General features: G+C 47.1%; 1 protein-coding gene across 1 annotated transcript in view; it reads right to left on the reverse strand.

Moving 5' to 3' along the window:
- Positions 1–17649, reverse strand: part of CBL (Cbl proto-oncogene) — a 964911-nt gene that overhangs the window by 47336 nt on the left and 899926 nt on the right. The window contains exon 14 of the mRNA XM_069614372.1: positions 17196–17293. Coding sequence (XP_069470473.1) covers positions 17196–17293 — 98 coding nt within the window. The remainder of the gene's footprint in view (positions 1–17195; positions 17294–17649) is intronic.

Consider the following 17649-nt stretch of genomic DNA (forward strand, 5'->3'; position numbering starts at 1 on the left):
ATCTGCAGAGCTTTACAGGAACAGAAACCAGCTGGAACCATTTCTTCTAACCAGAGGTACTGTAAAGTCTAAGAGAACTTAACTCTTGTTGTGTAGAATTGCTTGCTCTCAGTTGAGACCTGTCTTGGTTACCTTGACGAGTTGCTATAGCTTTGCCCCTCACAAGCCTCCCAGCTTGTGGCCCTTCAAGTGTTCGATCTAAAAGCTTTTCTAAAAACATTGTGCAAGACTTTTTACCTACCTGCAAAAAAGACCTTCAGCTTCCCCTGACCTTGTGCAATTAACATTGGCTGTCCTGGCTCCCTGAGTGACTCTACCTCTGACTTTGTGCTTTGGCCTTTCCCCCAGGAAAGGGATAATTTACTTTGCATTGGGGGTTTCAAAAGTACTTACCAGTTTGTGAATTATTTGTTAACCTTTGTTTTATTCCTCTATTTTATCTTTTGCACCCCAAACACAGTATTGCTCTAAATGTACCAGTGATAAATCAATGTCCACAGTGACCTAGCTATTTAAGGGTGTAGGACGTGTGTGCGCCATTCCCAATGGGTATCATCTGATTTAGAGAAACAGAGTGTGTTTTGAAGTGTATTATAATTTTTATATATTTTGCTCCCTTCTGAAGAAGGCCTATATAACGACTGTTAAATTAATAATTGTTTGATCAAGAAACCTTGAGTTTAAGTGTTTATTTGAATAACGGTCACCGTGAAACTGTTACAACCCTACTGCTCACAATGACCCCTCTTCAGATAAGCCTGGCTGCTCAGCCACACTACCAACCTGTGTAGTAAAAACTTATACCAAAGGTTGGGTTCCTATTGCCAGGAGGTCAAGGTTGCTGTAGTCTTCTAAAGGATACTGCACACAATCTTGCCTTACACACCGGCACCATTTGAGTCGATTGATGATTCGCAGCATGAGGGGCAATGGAGGAACCGCATACATAAACAGGCCTTCCAACAGGAAGGAGAACACGTCCCCCATGCTCTTCGGCTTGTGGAACCTGCTGGCAAACCTCTGGCACTCGAGTTTGCCGCTGTCGCAAATAGGTTGTTCGGGGCCTGCCCCACTTGAAGAGACTGTCCACTTGATCTTAAACCCCTTGCAATGTTATGAAATGGCACTCGGAAATTGACAAATAAATAATGAATGGGCGTTAAAAACCTTGAAGCAAATATAATTCCTCACTAAAGCAACAATGCAAATACACAATCACAAAGAATGGATTACAAAAAGCATACAGTTCGAAAATGAGTGAAAAGTTTAAAACCGATTGCAGCAAAATGACATGTTGGAAACTGCAATTTTGCAATTCCCGCCTGAAATTACCCAAACGTTTTTATAAAAAAACGGGTGAAATACAATGATTCAGAGTGGGGGATAGAGGTATATCACAGGAACAATATGGAATTGAAAGTAAGTCTCTAGCTGATAAATTGGGTATAAAAAGGTGCGCTTTGAGTAAAATGGAGCTGTGAAATAGGAAAGGAAATCAGTTGTGACAAGAAGAGTTTTACTTGACACTAGAGTATTCAGGCTAGGCCACCAAAGATGGACACAGTAAGCTCCAGGGTTGATTTGCAAGTTCAACCCTCTCACTCCAGCGCCCAACCTTGGCGGAAACCAGTCCGATCACTCGAAATAGGGCTAATGGTTTAGGATTACACAAGACAAAATTACTAAAGAGTTGACAGTTTGAACAAGTGATAAGGATAGGATGACTTAGAGTCATGAGAAGGACCAAGACAAGGTAGACTATGGATTTCTATGGGTTGGCGAAATACTCAGTCCACTTTTAGTTTGGGATTTCGGACAGTCAACTGTTCTGTTCACTACACAGCCGCGCCTGGCAAACAGCAGGGCAGTTCTGGTCACCAGATGGCACTGGTCAAATGGAGGGCAGGATGTCAGCGGGCATGCAGTTAGGAGCATCAGGATGCGTCCCAAAAACACCACAGCTTTCCCTTTTGGTTATTTGGGAATTTTAGTTTGATTTCAGAATTTAGGCCTTGCTGGGAATAGGATCAGCACTGCTTGTGTTTGCAGTGGGCCCTGGAGTAGGGTCAGCAATGCTTTGGCCTTGTAGTTGGGATCTGGAATCTGGATGGAACAGGAAAGCAGCGCAGGAACGTCAGGAAGAGTGTGTCCAGAGACTTGTCAGTGACTCTTATTTATAATGCATAGTGACAAAGTATATGACTGGGGCAGGCTTAACTAAGCACGTCTCTAACAGGACTGGACAAGGGTGATAGTCTCTGCCTCGCTCTCAGCTGGTTGGATTTCAGGAAAATGTCAGATTTATGATGCAAGTTTTACAATGTGCAAAAACCTCCCACAGTTATTTTAACTAAAATCCGATTTTGCCACAAACATACATTTATACAATTGCAATCTCTTAGCAAATTATATACACAGGTTACATATTTTGTGCAGCACATAGTCCAATCCTCCAGTCCGTGAGACCTTGTTTCACCCTTCTACGAGTTTTTCGCGCTTTTCAATGGGATTTATATTACTCAACATTCTATATAGTGTGGATTATCATAAGGGATGTATGTACAAAAATGTGCATTTGCAACATGGATACTTTGCTTGGAATCTGCAATACTTTGCCCTTGCTGTCCGCAAGGTGTCAGTGAATTCTACCATGTCTTGAAAGAAAGCCCCCCAAAAAATCACTTTTACACTGAAAATTCTACATTTTTACAAAGTCGTGCTGCAGAGATAAAAGTCTGTAAGGTTTATGAACTAGTCTTTGGAAACAAATGGCAGTCCTTTGTCACTGGATCTTTTTTTTTTCTTCCTCAACTGCTACCAACTGTCATTTCCTTCAAAGCAAGGTGGGGGTTTCTCAGCTGGAGTAAAGGTTTATTGCCCCTTCACACTTCGAACTTCCCTCCCCTGGGAGTTCCATTGTCTGAAGTTTTGTCCGAAGCACAAATATATTCAAACTGACCTGGCTCAGAGAGTTAGAGTCTTTGAACTGCTGAGCTTTGGTTACTTTTGTAAAGAAAGTAATGTGTGTTCCCGTGCGAGTAAAAGTAAAGTTCCTTGTTGATTTCTCTCAGAGTTGGTTTGACAAGGCCTGTCATTCAGAAATCATGCCTGGTTTTGGTGAAGCACAATGCGATATGCTGGGCATGGCAGGGCCTTATTAATCACAGTGGTTTCAGAATGAACAGATGGAATTAGCGTCAAAGCAGCATTTTTAAAGGGTAAAAAAGTTTCATTTGGAAGGGGAATTTTGGGTTTTCAGCAAAGCAGTGCTGCCCTTTCACTTTATTCCATTTATGTTTCAGAACACACTGGCACGCTCCTTCAGTGTGTCTTTGTTCCATCCTGCCTGATGTGTGCTTGGCAGGACGGTGCTGCCATCTTTTTTGTTGTTGCAAAATGCAGTTTTGAGGCCATGGCGCTCACAGGAGCCAGCGCAGCCATATTGCTGTTTCTTGCGCAAATGCAGCTTGGTGATGTGGGGAAATGCTTTTGAGTCGGTCAATATATCCCACAAGGCAGACAAGCGAGGATCACCTGGGCAGGAGGTCCTTGGGGACTATGGGAGACCCGCCCTGGGGCGAGACATGCTATTCCTCCCGTTCCGATATACTCCTACCCGACATACCCTCAGTTGTCATGGGATATGGTCTACAGACTCCCATCATAACCCAGTACCTGTGTTTAAGGAAAGGCAAAACCATCCAGGAAACCAAAGACCGTCCCTAAATGCCAACATGAGTTTTACCCCTCTTTCCTCGAAACCACTTCATAACAACCCTACACTCAAACCCCTTTTCATGACAAAAATCTACAACAACTTCATCCCTTTTTTTAGACACCACAATTTCCATACTCCCATTCCCCTATTGAAATACCCAAGGACTGGGAGGACGAGGCAGATGGGAGTCATGAGGATTACCCATAGGAATCAATGGGCAATGGATTCCTATATGCAGTCTCCATGTTGTCTGAAAATTAGGTCAGGCAGAGCCAGGGAGGGACAACTACTCACACCTGACTCCAAACAACTGTAGCTGGGAGTTTGGAAGCAGCAGCCAGAAGAACAAGTTACTCTCTTACCTGGTAACTTTCTTTCGATGGGATGGTCCGCCGACGTATTCCATATCTTTAACAGTAATCACCACAGCTGTGCTGCTTCGGAGGAAAATTTTCGCCGTCTGCGTCCTACGTCGATGCGCCGTCCCCGAAGACCTCCTCCAACGGCCGACGTCACCAGATGTGATAAGTAGGACGCACGACGCCCATAGCCTCAGTTGTAGTTTTTCCCCCAGAACGTGTGACACCAGTCAGACACACAAGGCCTTGCGGAAACTTAAGCTGCAATCGCATAAGAAATTCTGCAGCGGGGAAGGTAGGGAGGGAGCGATATGGAATACGTCGTCGGACCGTCCCATCGAAAGAACATCAGGTAAGCGAGTAACTTGTTCTTCAAGGGGATTGGGTCCTCCGACGTATTCCATATCTTTGACAGACTCCCAAAGCAGTACCAAAGCAAGGAGGTGGGAAAAGAATTTAGAACACAAATTTAGCATGCCCAATCAAATTACGGAATAAAGGACTGCCTTGTCAAAGGCCAGATCCTGTCCTCGGATGGAATCGAGGGAGTAGTGACGTACTAAAGTATGTACAGAAGCCCAGGTGGCTGTATCACAGATGTTACGAATAGGAACACCCCTCTGTAGGGCAGTAGATGCAGCCATACCCCTGGTAGAATGGGCCCGCAAGCCAGCCGGTGGGTCCTTACCCGCCAAGCGGTAGCACTTGGAGATAGCCAAAATAATCCAACGAGACAGTCTGTTTCGTCAAAGCTTGTCCAAAACGCTTTCCAGCGTAACCAATGAAGAGTTGATCGTCCACTCTGACCCGGGACATGCGTGAAATATAAAAGCTCAACGCTCTCCTAGGATCAAGCCTATGGAGCCTCTCCTCTTCCTTACCAGGATGCGGCGGAGGATAGAACGACGGAAGAAAAACCTTCTGGCCCAAATGAAATTCCGAAACCACCTTCGGAAGAAAGGAAGGACGAACTCGAAGGACAACCCTGTCCTTATGAAACACAGTGAAGGGTGGCTTAACTGAAAGTGCCTGTAACTCACTCACTCTGCGAACGGAAGTAACCACAACCAAAAACACAGTTTTAAGAGTTAACAGTCTCAAAGGGCAAGAATGCAAAGGCTCAAACGGAGCACCGATAAGAAACTTAACAAGGTTCAAATCCCAACCGGGCACCAGAAAAGGTGACGGAGGGAACACATTAGTGAGCCCTTTCAAAAACTGAGAAATTAAAGGAATCTTAAAATAGGAACATTCTTCAGACGAGCGCTTAATTATGGACAGCGCTGCCAGGTAACCTTTAATGGTACCCACTTGCAAGCCCCTGTGGGCCAAAGAAAGCAAAAAAGACAGAACCATGGGAATGTCACATTCAAAAGGATCCACATTCTTAACTCTGCACCAGTCGCAGAATTTACGCCAACAGCAACGGTACAGAGACTTTGTTGCCGGCCGTCTGGCAGAGAGCAACACCTCCAACACGTCTTCAGGGAGGTCCCAATCCTTATACCTCAACCTTGCAGAAGCCAAGCGTGAAGGTTGAGGGATCTGACCTCTGGATGGAGAACCTAACCCCTCTCCCATGAGAGCAGATCGTCTCGGTAGGGAAGACTACGTGGAGGGCAGATGGACAAGTCGAGAAGGTCCGGGTACCACGTCCTCCGGGCCCACACCGGAGCAATGAGGATCATCCGGGAACCGAACCTCCGTAACCTCTGCAGTACTTGCAGGATGACGGGGACTGGAGGAAACGCATACAGCAGTGTGAATGACCACTCCACCAAGAACGCGTCTCCCAAGGCTCCTTTTGGAGGAAATTCCCGCAAGAAGAACCTTTTGCACTTCCGGTTGACACTGGAGGCCAAGAGATCCACTTGAGGGGTCCCCCAAAGGGCGAAGATCTCCAGGAGAATCTCCTGAGCCAGCTCCCACTCGTGAGAGATCGTGCTCCGCCTGCTCAGAGCGTCCGCCATCTCGTTGTCGTCTCCGGCCAGATGAACAGCCGAGATCGAAACTTCCTGCTGGATGGCCCAGAACTCGAGCTGCATCGCCTCCCTGCACAGAGGAAGTGACCCTGCCCTCCCCCACCCCTTTTTGTTGAGGTAGTGCATGGCCACCGTGTTGTCCGTCAGGATCAGGACACTCTTTCCTCGCACAGACGGCAGAAAAGCCTCAGGGCTAGCCTGACGGCCCTCAGCTCCAACAGATTGACATGGAGTCTGGATTCCGACGAAGACCAACGACCGCTGACTGTCAACTCGTTGGCATGAGCTCCCCATCCCGTGAGGGATGCGTCCGTCACAATCGTCACCTCTGGCCAGGGAAGCCAAAACGGAGCCCCCTTCATCAGATTGCTTTCGACGGCCCACCACAGAAGGTCCTGGGCGACAGAGGGCGGCACCTGAAAAGGGTCCGACATCCTGCCGGAAGCTTGCGACCAGTGCATCTGGAGTGCCCACTGAAAAAAAATCACATTCGCAGATGAGCCTCTGCCACCAGAAGAATGCAGGATGCCATGAGGCCGAGCAACCTCAAGAACTCGAATGCCGGGAGCGTCTGGGCAAGTTGAAACTTGTGCACCATCTGCTGAATGTGAAGAGCCCTCACCTGGGGAGGAAAACGGCCCTAGGGATGTGTCGAGCACTGCTCCGATGTACTGGAGCCGCTGTGTTGGCATCAAATGGGACTTCTTTAAATTGAGGGAGAAGCCCAGCATGTGAAGGGAGTGGCAGGTGACGGACAGATGATCCAGGACTTGCTCAGGAGAGCTCCTCCTGATCAACCAATCATCCAGGTAGGGGTAGATGTGAATCCCCCCTTTCCGGAGATGCGCTGCCACCACCACCATGAGCTTGGTGAAAACCCTCGGGGCGGAGGTCAATCCGAACGGCAGGACCCAAAACTGAAGTGCGAGTCGCGAACCGCGAACCTCAGGTACTTCTTGTGCTTGGGATGGATCGGCACATGGAAGTAAGCGTCCTTGAGGTCGAGAGACACCAACCAGTCCTGAAGTTGAAGGGCCTGGGGGACTTGAGAGAGAGTAACCATCTTGAACTTGTCCTTCCGGAGGAGTTTGTTCAAACCGCGCAAGTCCATGATGGGTCTCAATCCCCCGTCTTTCTTCAAAATCAAAAAATAAGGGGAATACCATCCCTTGTACCTCTCCGCTACAGGCACCAGTTCTATGGCGCCTTTCTCCAGCAGGGCTTGAATTTCCAGCGCAAGGAGCGGATCCGGACTCTTCAAAGAGAGGTTCCCAGGTGGATTGTCGTGAGGCCTCTGCCAAAAGGGAAGACAGTAGCCATGGGTTATGATCTCCAGAACATCTGAAGTAATGGCACGCCACTCTACAAGATGCTGCGCCAGCCTTCCCTCAACCGGCGAACCATGGGACATGGCCTTATGACTGAGTGGTAGCGGCTGCGGCGTTGCCTGAGGGCAAAGAGGCAACTGCCCGAACGGCTTTGGCACCTCGAGTACCCTGTTTTCCACCTCTGGTACTCCTACAGTGGCCTCTGACTGACGGCTCCTCTTGCTTTACTGAAGGATGAGTAACAACAAAAAGGAACGTCCCCTCCATTGTTGTCCCTTAGTACGAAAAGGCGGAGGTTGTCGAACTGCAGCGCCCAACGACTTTGCTGCACGTTTGGAGGTCTGCAACCTCTCAAGGCTCTTGTCAGCCTTGCTGCCAAAAAGATGTTCACCGTCAAAGGGCATGTTGAGGAGCCGGGACTGCACATCAGGAGCGAACCCCGACTTCCGCAACCACGCAAACCTGCGTATTATGGTGCTCGCCGCCATGGACCGGCTGACACACTCTGCCATGTCCAAACCCGACTGAACGGCCTCACACATGGCATCCTTGCCATCCTGGACCATAGCAAGGAAACCATCCCGTTCGTCCCCTTCGGGAATATGTTCAGCCGCTAATGAAACAGTTCCACAGAGAGTGTGTGAAACGAGAAAAGGCACATACGGAGTTGGCCGCCTGAAGCGCCATACCCCCTGAAGAAAACACTTTCTTCGCCCAGCCATCAAAACATTTGTCATCCCTATCCGGAGGGATGGTAGGATACGACGGCTGCTTTGCGGGGGCCGTAGCCGCCTGCACCACCAAACTCTATGGAGTTGGGTGCCTGGACAAGTAGCAGGGGTCGCTACTGGCTGGACGGTATTGTCGCGACAAAGACTTGCCCACTCCCGGGAGACTCTCCGGAGCAGTCCAAGCCGCCGCCACCCTTCTCTGCAGATCCATATGAAACGGCAGTACCGGGTCAGTGGCCGGACCAAGATAGAGGATGTCCGCAAGAGCATCCTGAACAAACTCCCCTGGGGCGAGCCGACCATCCTAAGTACTCGGTGACCCGAGACATAAGGCGCTGGTACGAAGAATCGGCATGAGTGCCAGGCTGAGGTCTACAAAACTCCACCTCCGCAGAGGTATCCAGTCCACTGGCATCATGCAGTGACTGCCTCAGGTCTTCAAATTGGCTACGGCCCGAGAGAAGCTCATCCGACAGCGTATCCGGAACCAAGCCCTCATCAGAGCCCTCATCAACCTCTGAAATGTACTCCAGGCGGTGAGAGGGAGGCACCTGGGGACCAAAGCTATGCCTGACCTTAGCCAGAGCCTTTCTAGGGGCTTCCCCCGTGTCAAGAGGCCCCTCCGACACCACCGCCTCGAAAGGCGTCAAGTGAATCGGTGTCGACGTCAGCCGCTGCGCTGCCAGCATCGACACAGGCCTCGAAGCCAGAGCTCCGAGCGTGTCCTTCAACGGCCTAGGCGCCGACGACCCCCTCGGAGGCGGAGCCTCGAGAGAGGCCGTCGAAGACCTCAGCGCCACAGGCGTCGATGTCTTCCTCGAAGACTGCACAGGATCACGCGGTCTCGAGCGCATCGAGGACCGGGACTTGCGACGGGCATGGCGAGAACGGTTACCCTTGTCCGAGCGGGACCACTCCCGCGAACCGTGCCGACCACCCGAGCCCAAAGGCGTGCGAGCGGTGTCTCTCGACCGATCACGACCGACCCCACTCGGAGGAGCGGACGGACCGGTGCCCTGCGATTTGAGAATCGCTAACATCTTCTTCCCGAAGGAAGCCCATTCCTCCGGTGTCGCTTGTATGGTGGGATAACCGACCCGCCGACGGGTGGAGTCCTCGGAAATGGATGGGAAAGGCGACCGATGCCGTCGCTTCCGGGAATGCCTCGAAGAGGCACAGGAGTGGCGAGACCGACTCCTGGAAGGAGACCCACTGGACCTCCGACGATGACGCGGAGAGTCGCCTCTCGAATCATCCGTCGAAAGCCCCGCAGACCTCGACTTCCGGGGCTTAGACACCCTACCTACCGACAACTTCTTCTTGCGCTCCCACAAGGCCTTGGTCGTGAGCGACTGGCAGTCGACACAGTCATCCGTGTCGTGGGCCTCCCCGAGGCACCAGAGGCAGGCGTCGTGCGAGTCCGTTACCGACATATTGGACCCACAGTCTCCGCATTTTTTGAAGCCCGGACGCTTTTTCACAAAACCGAACAGGTTCAAAGAACCGAGAAGATTACAACAGAAACTCCAAAGAGTCGAGGCATACCGAGATTCATGAAGCGAACACGTTCGCGGAAAAAACAGAACTGGGGCTACGGGCATCGTGTGTCCTACTTATCACATCGGGTGACGTCGGCCATCGGAGGAGGTCCTGGGGGATGGCGCATCGACGTAGGACGCAGACGCCGAAAATGTTCCGAAGCAGCACAGCTGTGGTGATTACTGTCAAAGATATGGAATTCGTTGGAGGACCCAATCCCCTCGAAACAGCATTTTGAGCACGCTAGGTATGCTGAAGGGCGCAGAGAAGCCAGAGGGAGACCATTTGTGCTAGAGAGAACCTGGAAGGCCTGGAGGAGGAAGAGCTGCCCAGACACGACCTTTGAGCACAAGGGAGGCTGCAGAGTGGAGTGGAAGCTGTGCCTCCAGGGAGTCAAACCAGGAGCAGCTGGTGTTACCTGGTAGCACCCACATAAGTGCTCCTCCACTAGACCACAGAGGAAAACCCAGGCCTTTGAGGAGCAGGTGGTAGGACCCCAACCCGACGCAAACAACCCCTTTTTGCTCTTCCTGCTCCCAAACCAAGAGATTGCCATTATCTGGGAGCTAGCGAAGTTGAAGCAAAATACACCACAATGCTGGAAGTCCAAAACTGGTTCTTTGTGAAAACAGAGGGGTCTGAGCCCGGCCGAGGGAGACATTTGTATAAAACATTAAGGAGGGGTCCAAACCCAACGGAGGGAGAACCCTTAGAACTTTTGGGGAGACGTCAGGAACACAGAGGACCGGGAAAGCCAGAGTGCATAAAAAGAAGCTTTGAGAGACCGGAGAAGAACGTGAAGCTAAGATGCCGATTAAGAAAGAGAGAGAGAGAGAGAGGCTGTTGCATGGTGATGGAGACGTATCTCTAGGCAGCCGGTGAGTTGAGAGAACTTGTGCAAGGCCGAGCTGTGTTGAACAAAGGTTGCCTGCAGCGAGTGTGTCACTGATGAAAGATTGGTGAAACTGCAAATGAGGTGATCCAGATAAAAGTGGAACATTGGAGAAGACAGGAAGAAAGACCCCCTTTTTCTACATGATAGAGTGGTCCAGCACAACGTGGGTGCCCCGTCGAACGAAAGCCCTATGCCAGGTTAGTATACTGCAAATAGAACTTTTGAGCTTGGACAGAAAGATTGAAGTGGTCCTGCGAGGGTTTAAGAAAAATCCCTCACAATGGAAAGTCTTTCATCCCAAGAAATACCCAAGAGAATGAAAGATAGGCTTGTGCCCAGTCAAGGGGAGCCTGCAACATATATAGTATTGAAGTTACTCAAATCAAAGGACATTATGATAAGTGAAAGGAAGGTCTGAGCCCGACCGAGGGGACCTATGGTGTCTTTGAAAGGAAAGGGAGTCCAAGCCCCGCTGAGGTAGACCCCGGGGTGGATGATCCACACGATACATGCTACAAGCAAAAGGAAGAGAACGTTAAGTTGTTAGATCTTTTTGTTGAACAAGACTTTCTTCGAGCGCGAGACTATTTGTCATGTTAAGAGACTGGTCTTAGAAGGTCCTGCCATGCCTTAGAGACTGCCTCCCGTGCTAAGAGAAGCCAGAGTGTGCATTAGCGCCTGAGTGCTCTACCTTACCCCGTGCTGAAAAATTGGTGAAGGAAACTATTGTTCTACCATTCTGACATATTTTGAGCACTGCTCCTTTTTGGATTTCACATCCCTTTCATATTTCGTTGTATTAGAGTAAGGGCTGATAATATTTTTTTTTGCATAGGCCATTTTTGTTTTGACTAGATACCACTATGAGTCCGTTATTATTCGATGGTCGTAGCTTGCTCCCAATCTTTAGATTTAGGATTAGAGAGTCGTGTTTCAAACCCTTTTTGAAGTTCAATAAACACCCTTGAACTGTGATCACTTGTGTCCATTTTACTGTTGATACCATGGTTTCCTTACACCACTGGAACGTTTACAGAAGCAGCTGTAAAAAGGGACTTACCTAAAGATGACAAAGGTTTGGCTCCTGCATGCTACATTCTGATGGCAAGTAGTGCTGGGTTCTGTGCACGCCAGACTTTGCACCAGAGGGAACCACACTGGTACTCCCTTCCCTTGACTCAACAGGAACAGTCAAGTTACATACATCCAGTGCTCTGGGGTCCTTTTAAGTACCAAAACCTTGTGTCTTGGGTAAGATTTTCATAGAAATGGCAAAACTCCCTGACCTGGGTCCACCCCAGAACGTTTTGCTTTACTGATGGATTATTTTTCCTTAATACCTCAGAGTGGGAACCATTTCCCACACTCATAGAATCTTTTACTCTTTTTATGGGTGTAATTTTTTTAGACTCTCCATAGTGTCTTTTTAAAGTTATCCTCTGACAACATTTTGGCAATAAGTGCCTGTTGTTGCTGGGTTGCTCTAGGGGCTCACCTTTTTAATTCTCTCTGGCTAATCTTGAGAGAACTACAGGTCCCAAGGGTAGAAAGGATCTTTGGATCCCTTTCACATTTTACATGGTGAAACCAGCACACCCCACCTTATGTGGAGTGCTTGCGAGATACAATGTATCCCCTTTCACACTAAAACTAACAATTCTGTTACAGGGACAAGCTTACCTTCAATGGCTGATGGCAGTGATACCTCATTAATTTGGTGCACCTTTACCGCGGGCTGTGTTACCAGTGTTTCTTGTCCTTTCTTGTTCCTTCCTGTGACGTCCAGGGTGGGAAATTCCTTTGTGTGATTTTCATCTTCGCTGGGAGTCCCCTGGACTGCCCACCATTTCCAGTCTGTCTCTGAAGGCAGGAAGCGAGGGAGGAGTCCAAAACTCTGCAGCCCTTTGTCTTCCCTCCTTGACTTAATGGGGAAAAATCCTAGTGAGGACTGGCTGTCCTGATTGGACAACCAGACTGCCCCTTGTTTTATAATGAGGGGGAGAGAATGCAGAAGTTGTGCTGTAGTTCCTGATAAATTCCCGGAACCTGAAAGCTGAAGACAGTCGACCACTGGAACCGAAAACAAAGAGGACGATTAAGGAAAAGCAGCTGGGATGATTTCCAGCAACCGTAGAGCCTGCTATGTAACAGGAGCATCCTGTAGCCCTTCCTTCCAATCGACCTGGGGATTCCGAAAACGACTACCCTGACCCAGAGCTTGGTGAGACCCACTAGACTCAAGAAGGCCCGCATTTCGAGCCGTCCTATGGGTTGTTGCGACCTTGCGGGGGATCAATACCCAAATACTCTGGGATCTCGAGCCATTGTGCAGTGTACGGTCTCATAAATTCTGAATCTCGCTGAAACTTCGTGGGCATCCTGGTGTAGCTCCAGAGACACGAATTGAGTCTGAAAAGTCCCCTCACTGGAGTGCTGGACCTTTGCAATGATGAAAAATCAACTGTGATATTCTGTCTTTGTCTGTGCTCCTGTAAAAGGCGCCAAATCCACATTCAGCCACGAGGAAAACCTTGCCTAGAGCCTTCTCCATTGATCCCTGCTGCAAAGTCTCTTCTGAGGTTTTGTTTTCTGTCATCACGACAAGGAATCCGTTGACCGGGTATTTGGCTGCAGATCCTGAAGTTCTCCTGCTGCAAAATCTTCAATGCTGAGGTACTGTGTTGGCTTGGGTATGTACCTACCTTAAGTCTCCTGTGATTCCTCTTGTGATTCCTGCAAAGTGTGGGGTGTTTTCTGTTATGGGGAGGTCTCTCATCCAAAAAAAGATAAAAAATATGTTGGGTGAAATAACCTTTTTTGGTGAATCAACCACTGTTGACATTATTATATTGTTCAAATTCATGTTAGTCTAAATGGAAATCTGATTATGCTGCTAGAAAGTGACTTACAGAACTATATACACGGTATTACATTCACGATCAACATAGGAGCGGGGTTATCCCTACACTGCTAAAGATGGCCACCACATTACTCCATCACCGGGTTAGTCCCCCATTGATCTCTACTTCCTGACTCTTGCCCGCCAAATATTAGGCTTTTTTTACACGGTCCCTCGTTCCCATGGAGACCCTGCTAACGAACAGAGCGAAGCTGAACTGGCTCTTCATTGAAACCAAGTAGGTACGCGTTATATACATAATAATTTACACGTTTAAACAGTGTCATTAATGATCCTCATAGTCCAATGTACTCACTAGCGCCCTGTTGTCTCCAACAGAAAGTGTTCGCTATCACGAGTTCCATGACCCATTTGCACCCGTCTTTTCCTGCGACGGCATATGCAACTCCGAGAGAACACGCGCGTTCACCGTGCATTCACCGTGCATTGAACTCTGCCTCAACATACCCGCCTGCTTCATCGTATGAACTATAGCAGGTATTCAGTCATTACCTCACCTTTAAATGCATTTGGTATCTGTGAATATATAATATAGATTTAGTTACATGCAGTGACTCATACGTAATGATTGCTGTCCACAGAGATTACCGAAAGTATTGAACCTTCTCTCTGCAACAGAAAAACACTGAAAACGAGGTTTTGACATTACAAGCATGTTCCCTTCGCCATAGAAGGCTTTCCTGTCACAACATTATACCTCAGTAGGTCAGTACATTTCATTTACACTTTAGCGATCAGTCCGTGTTAACCATGCTTAAAAGTATACTCACATCGGTATAATATGGATATGTTTCTTTCTTGAATTTCTACACAGAATGTAGGCACTCGTTAGGCACTTATGCTTGAGTAATTGCAATTGGTCCCTAGTTGAGACCAGTAAATATACCCACAAATATAGGGCTACCACGTAGGACCTATGACTCCATTTAAACTATGTAGGATCTATTACTATTGTCTTATATTTCCGGCTCTGCTTATACGAACTGAAGAGACAGCCTTCATTTTGGATTCATCTTTTAGATTACCATTGATGTCCTATTTGGTTAGATTCCTATTAGAGGTGCGCGGGATTATACTAGTCAGTATTTAGGATTTTAAAAGCATAGCCATATAGCTATTCGGGTTAGACTGAATTGAATGTGTGTATTGCTTTCCACATTACATGTGTACACTTAATTTGAATAAAGCAGTGCTACTTGTTTTCTATTTGTTTAACGAATATATAAGTATACCATCTTTTGATTTCTCCCTAAATGCATCATGACTAGACAGTAGATTCACAGAGGCTTCTGAAGAAGTGGAATCTCTTTGAAACGCGTCAAGCCATTTGAAGTGGAATTTTCACCGATTTTTGATTATATTGACAGTATAATGTTTTATAATTTCTCCTGCCTTCACTACATTTTTATGTATGAATAAATAGGTGTTCCCTCTGTCTTTGAACACCGAATAAAAAAAAAAAAAACGATTGTTCTTCTGTTTGAAGTTATAAACATTGTAGAACCAATCTCTAAAGTGTGTTCTAAAACGACTATTGCAAACTATATCCTAAAGAATCTATGCCCTTGTCGCGTAGCCTTAGTGTGCAGGGGACGGGAGGGCTCCAATTTTGGGGCCTCTTCCTTTGTTCCGCTCATCCAGTGCACCCAGTCCCACTGCTAGAATCCTGCTAAGGTGTCTTCTGTGAAGCCCTTGGACCCTCCTCCAACTCATAAATAAAAATACTCACCTATTTGACCAGTCTCCCTAAGGAACTGCCTTTTGCTACTTAAGAACCTATTCTGACACAGTCTGTTGGTCACTAGATCCTAGTGACACCCCTTCTGCCACTGAGAACACTCATGCTCCAAGAATAAGGGAACTACTTTTTTTTAAACATTTTTTTTTAGGGATTGGGCCTTTTGCCTAGAAAAGAGAATACATTCTTAGAAGTTACTTACTTCTCGGAGTGAACAGTTACAAAAGTTCTAACTTACCTTGGATGTGCGATGCACGATTCTTAAAAGTATGTTTAACATTTTTCTTTCCTTAGAAACCGTTATGCCATTCTAATATAAAGTAGATGTAAAGGTATGTTACACACCTGTGATTTGGTTGTGCCTCTTCCCAAAAGTAAAGTTGTTGGGTTCACCAGATTATTCCTGTTTGGATAATTGAGTGTCCCCCAACTGGGCCTTGCTTCCCCTGACTTGCTGGTAGCCTGCCCAGAATAAGTCTGCATTAGGTTCTACCTACCTAGAATAACGGAGTCATTCTGTAAAGTGTAACATTTGGTTTTGCTTTCCCTGTTCTGTTTTACACAAAAAGAGTTAGGTTCATACCTGCCCCAAGTTGCTGATAGCTCATTGAAAAGGTATATGGGTTTTACTTACCTTGAGTTAGCTGTGTGTTATCACAAAAGTAATTATAGGATTTTACTAGAATAAGTGTTCCACTATTCACAAAACATACTGTCCAGTTGACTCATGTGATTTGTTACTGAGCGTCACTGTACAATTTGTAGGGTCTACTACCCTTGAATTACTGAATGTAATCTAAAAGTAACCATTGGCTTTTACTCACCAAGAATAGGCGTGACCTGTACTGAATGTGTATGAAAAGGGTCGACTTCACTAGAACTACTGTTAGTTGTTCCAAATAAGGTTTATGCTTTGGTCTGTGTACCTTCAAGCATAGTGTTGTGTTTTTATAAATGTGATTACATATAATGTGTGATAGTACTTTCACACCTAGATTTATCTGGGCCTGCTTGTATTTAAATAAATCATTAATATTTTACATACATAGGGCGTGATTCACAGAAGTGAATTATAATGGTGCAATCCCATAAGAAAATGCTCTGGGGATCAGGCACATAGTGTTTCAGTGTTTCTTTGGACCATTTGTATTATAATTTCATTTGTACCAATTCTACAGCCCTCTCGCCCTTCTAAGATAAGTCTGGCTGCTTGGTCTACGCTACCATGAAATCGGGTGTTACAGCATTATACTAAGAGTGTAGTTTTGTACTGCCTCAGTTGAATGGTTTTAGTAAGCCCTTAGTTGGACTTCAGAAAAACTGTCCTAACATCTGGGACCCAGACTCATGCAACAGGGTAGTAAGTAATGTACAAAGCGATAGTCTACCCAAGAACCTCTTATCTTTTTCTGAACCGCAGGCCCGGGACCTAGACTGCCTTGTCCACCACAAATGCAATCTCAGTTACAGAAGTAGCTGCTTCGATCCATAGCATCAAGTTGTACTTTCTTCAGTCCAATGATGGTGTCCAGGGTCTCTGCATTGCCCTCCGCAATCAAGGACTGCTTCCTGCACACAATGCACATTCACAGTTGGACTACCGCTGACAGCTCAGTTTCCCTACATTCGGAGGATTGCATGTGCGCTTTGTGCATCTCCCCCAAAGGAAACCATTAGGCATAAGCTAAGCGCAATGACTTGTACAGGAGATCTGCCTAAATGCTGACATCTTCCCGTTACAATAACCGCCACCCAAATTTCTGGGTTTACACATGGACCAAGATTGGAATACGTCCATGTTTATGATCCAACCACCAGATGGGACTTGCAATGTCCCTTTAAGAAATTAAATGCTAAAAGTGCTTCAGTAAAACCCATCTACCCTGATCCATCCCCACTTGTATAACAGGCTGGACTGTGTGGAGGTTGTATTTGGGGTGCTATTTTTCAGGTTGACCTATAGTCAGTAAATAATTAGCACATACCTGACGTTGCAGCAGGGTCAGTGACCGTTGCCTGTGCCTGGATCGTGCCCATGGGCTCATATCGTATTTGCTCACTCAGTGGATCACACTCTGTTGGTCTGTAAAGAAAGGGATGCATAAACTATTACACTGTAGAGTGAAGGAAGTTAATTTTTTACATAGCGCAAACTACACCCCTTATTCTGACAGCGAATGTCTACTAAAGAATATTCACCAGGTAAAATATGAAAATCTGCAACAGTTCATCTTGGTATAAGTTGTTTAACAGCTTTCTAAAGTGCCAATGGTTCTCTTCCATTCTTAAGTCTTTTGGCAAATAATTCCAGAGAGGCATCCCCTTAATGAGAAAGCTCTGCCACTCCCTATTTTAGCAGGAATAGGTTTCGATTTTGAAAGAAGTCTTGCAAAAAGCTATAAATTTTGAGATAAATATAAAGGCCCTCTATTACAAAAC

Source organism: Ambystoma mexicanum, chromosome 9, assembly GCF_040938575.1.
Source record: "Ambystoma mexicanum isolate Mex_15411 chromosome 9, UKY_AmexF1_1, whole genome shotgun sequence".
NCBI classification, from domain to species: Eukaryota; Metazoa; Chordata; class Amphibia; order Caudata; family Ambystomatidae; genus Ambystoma; species Ambystoma mexicanum.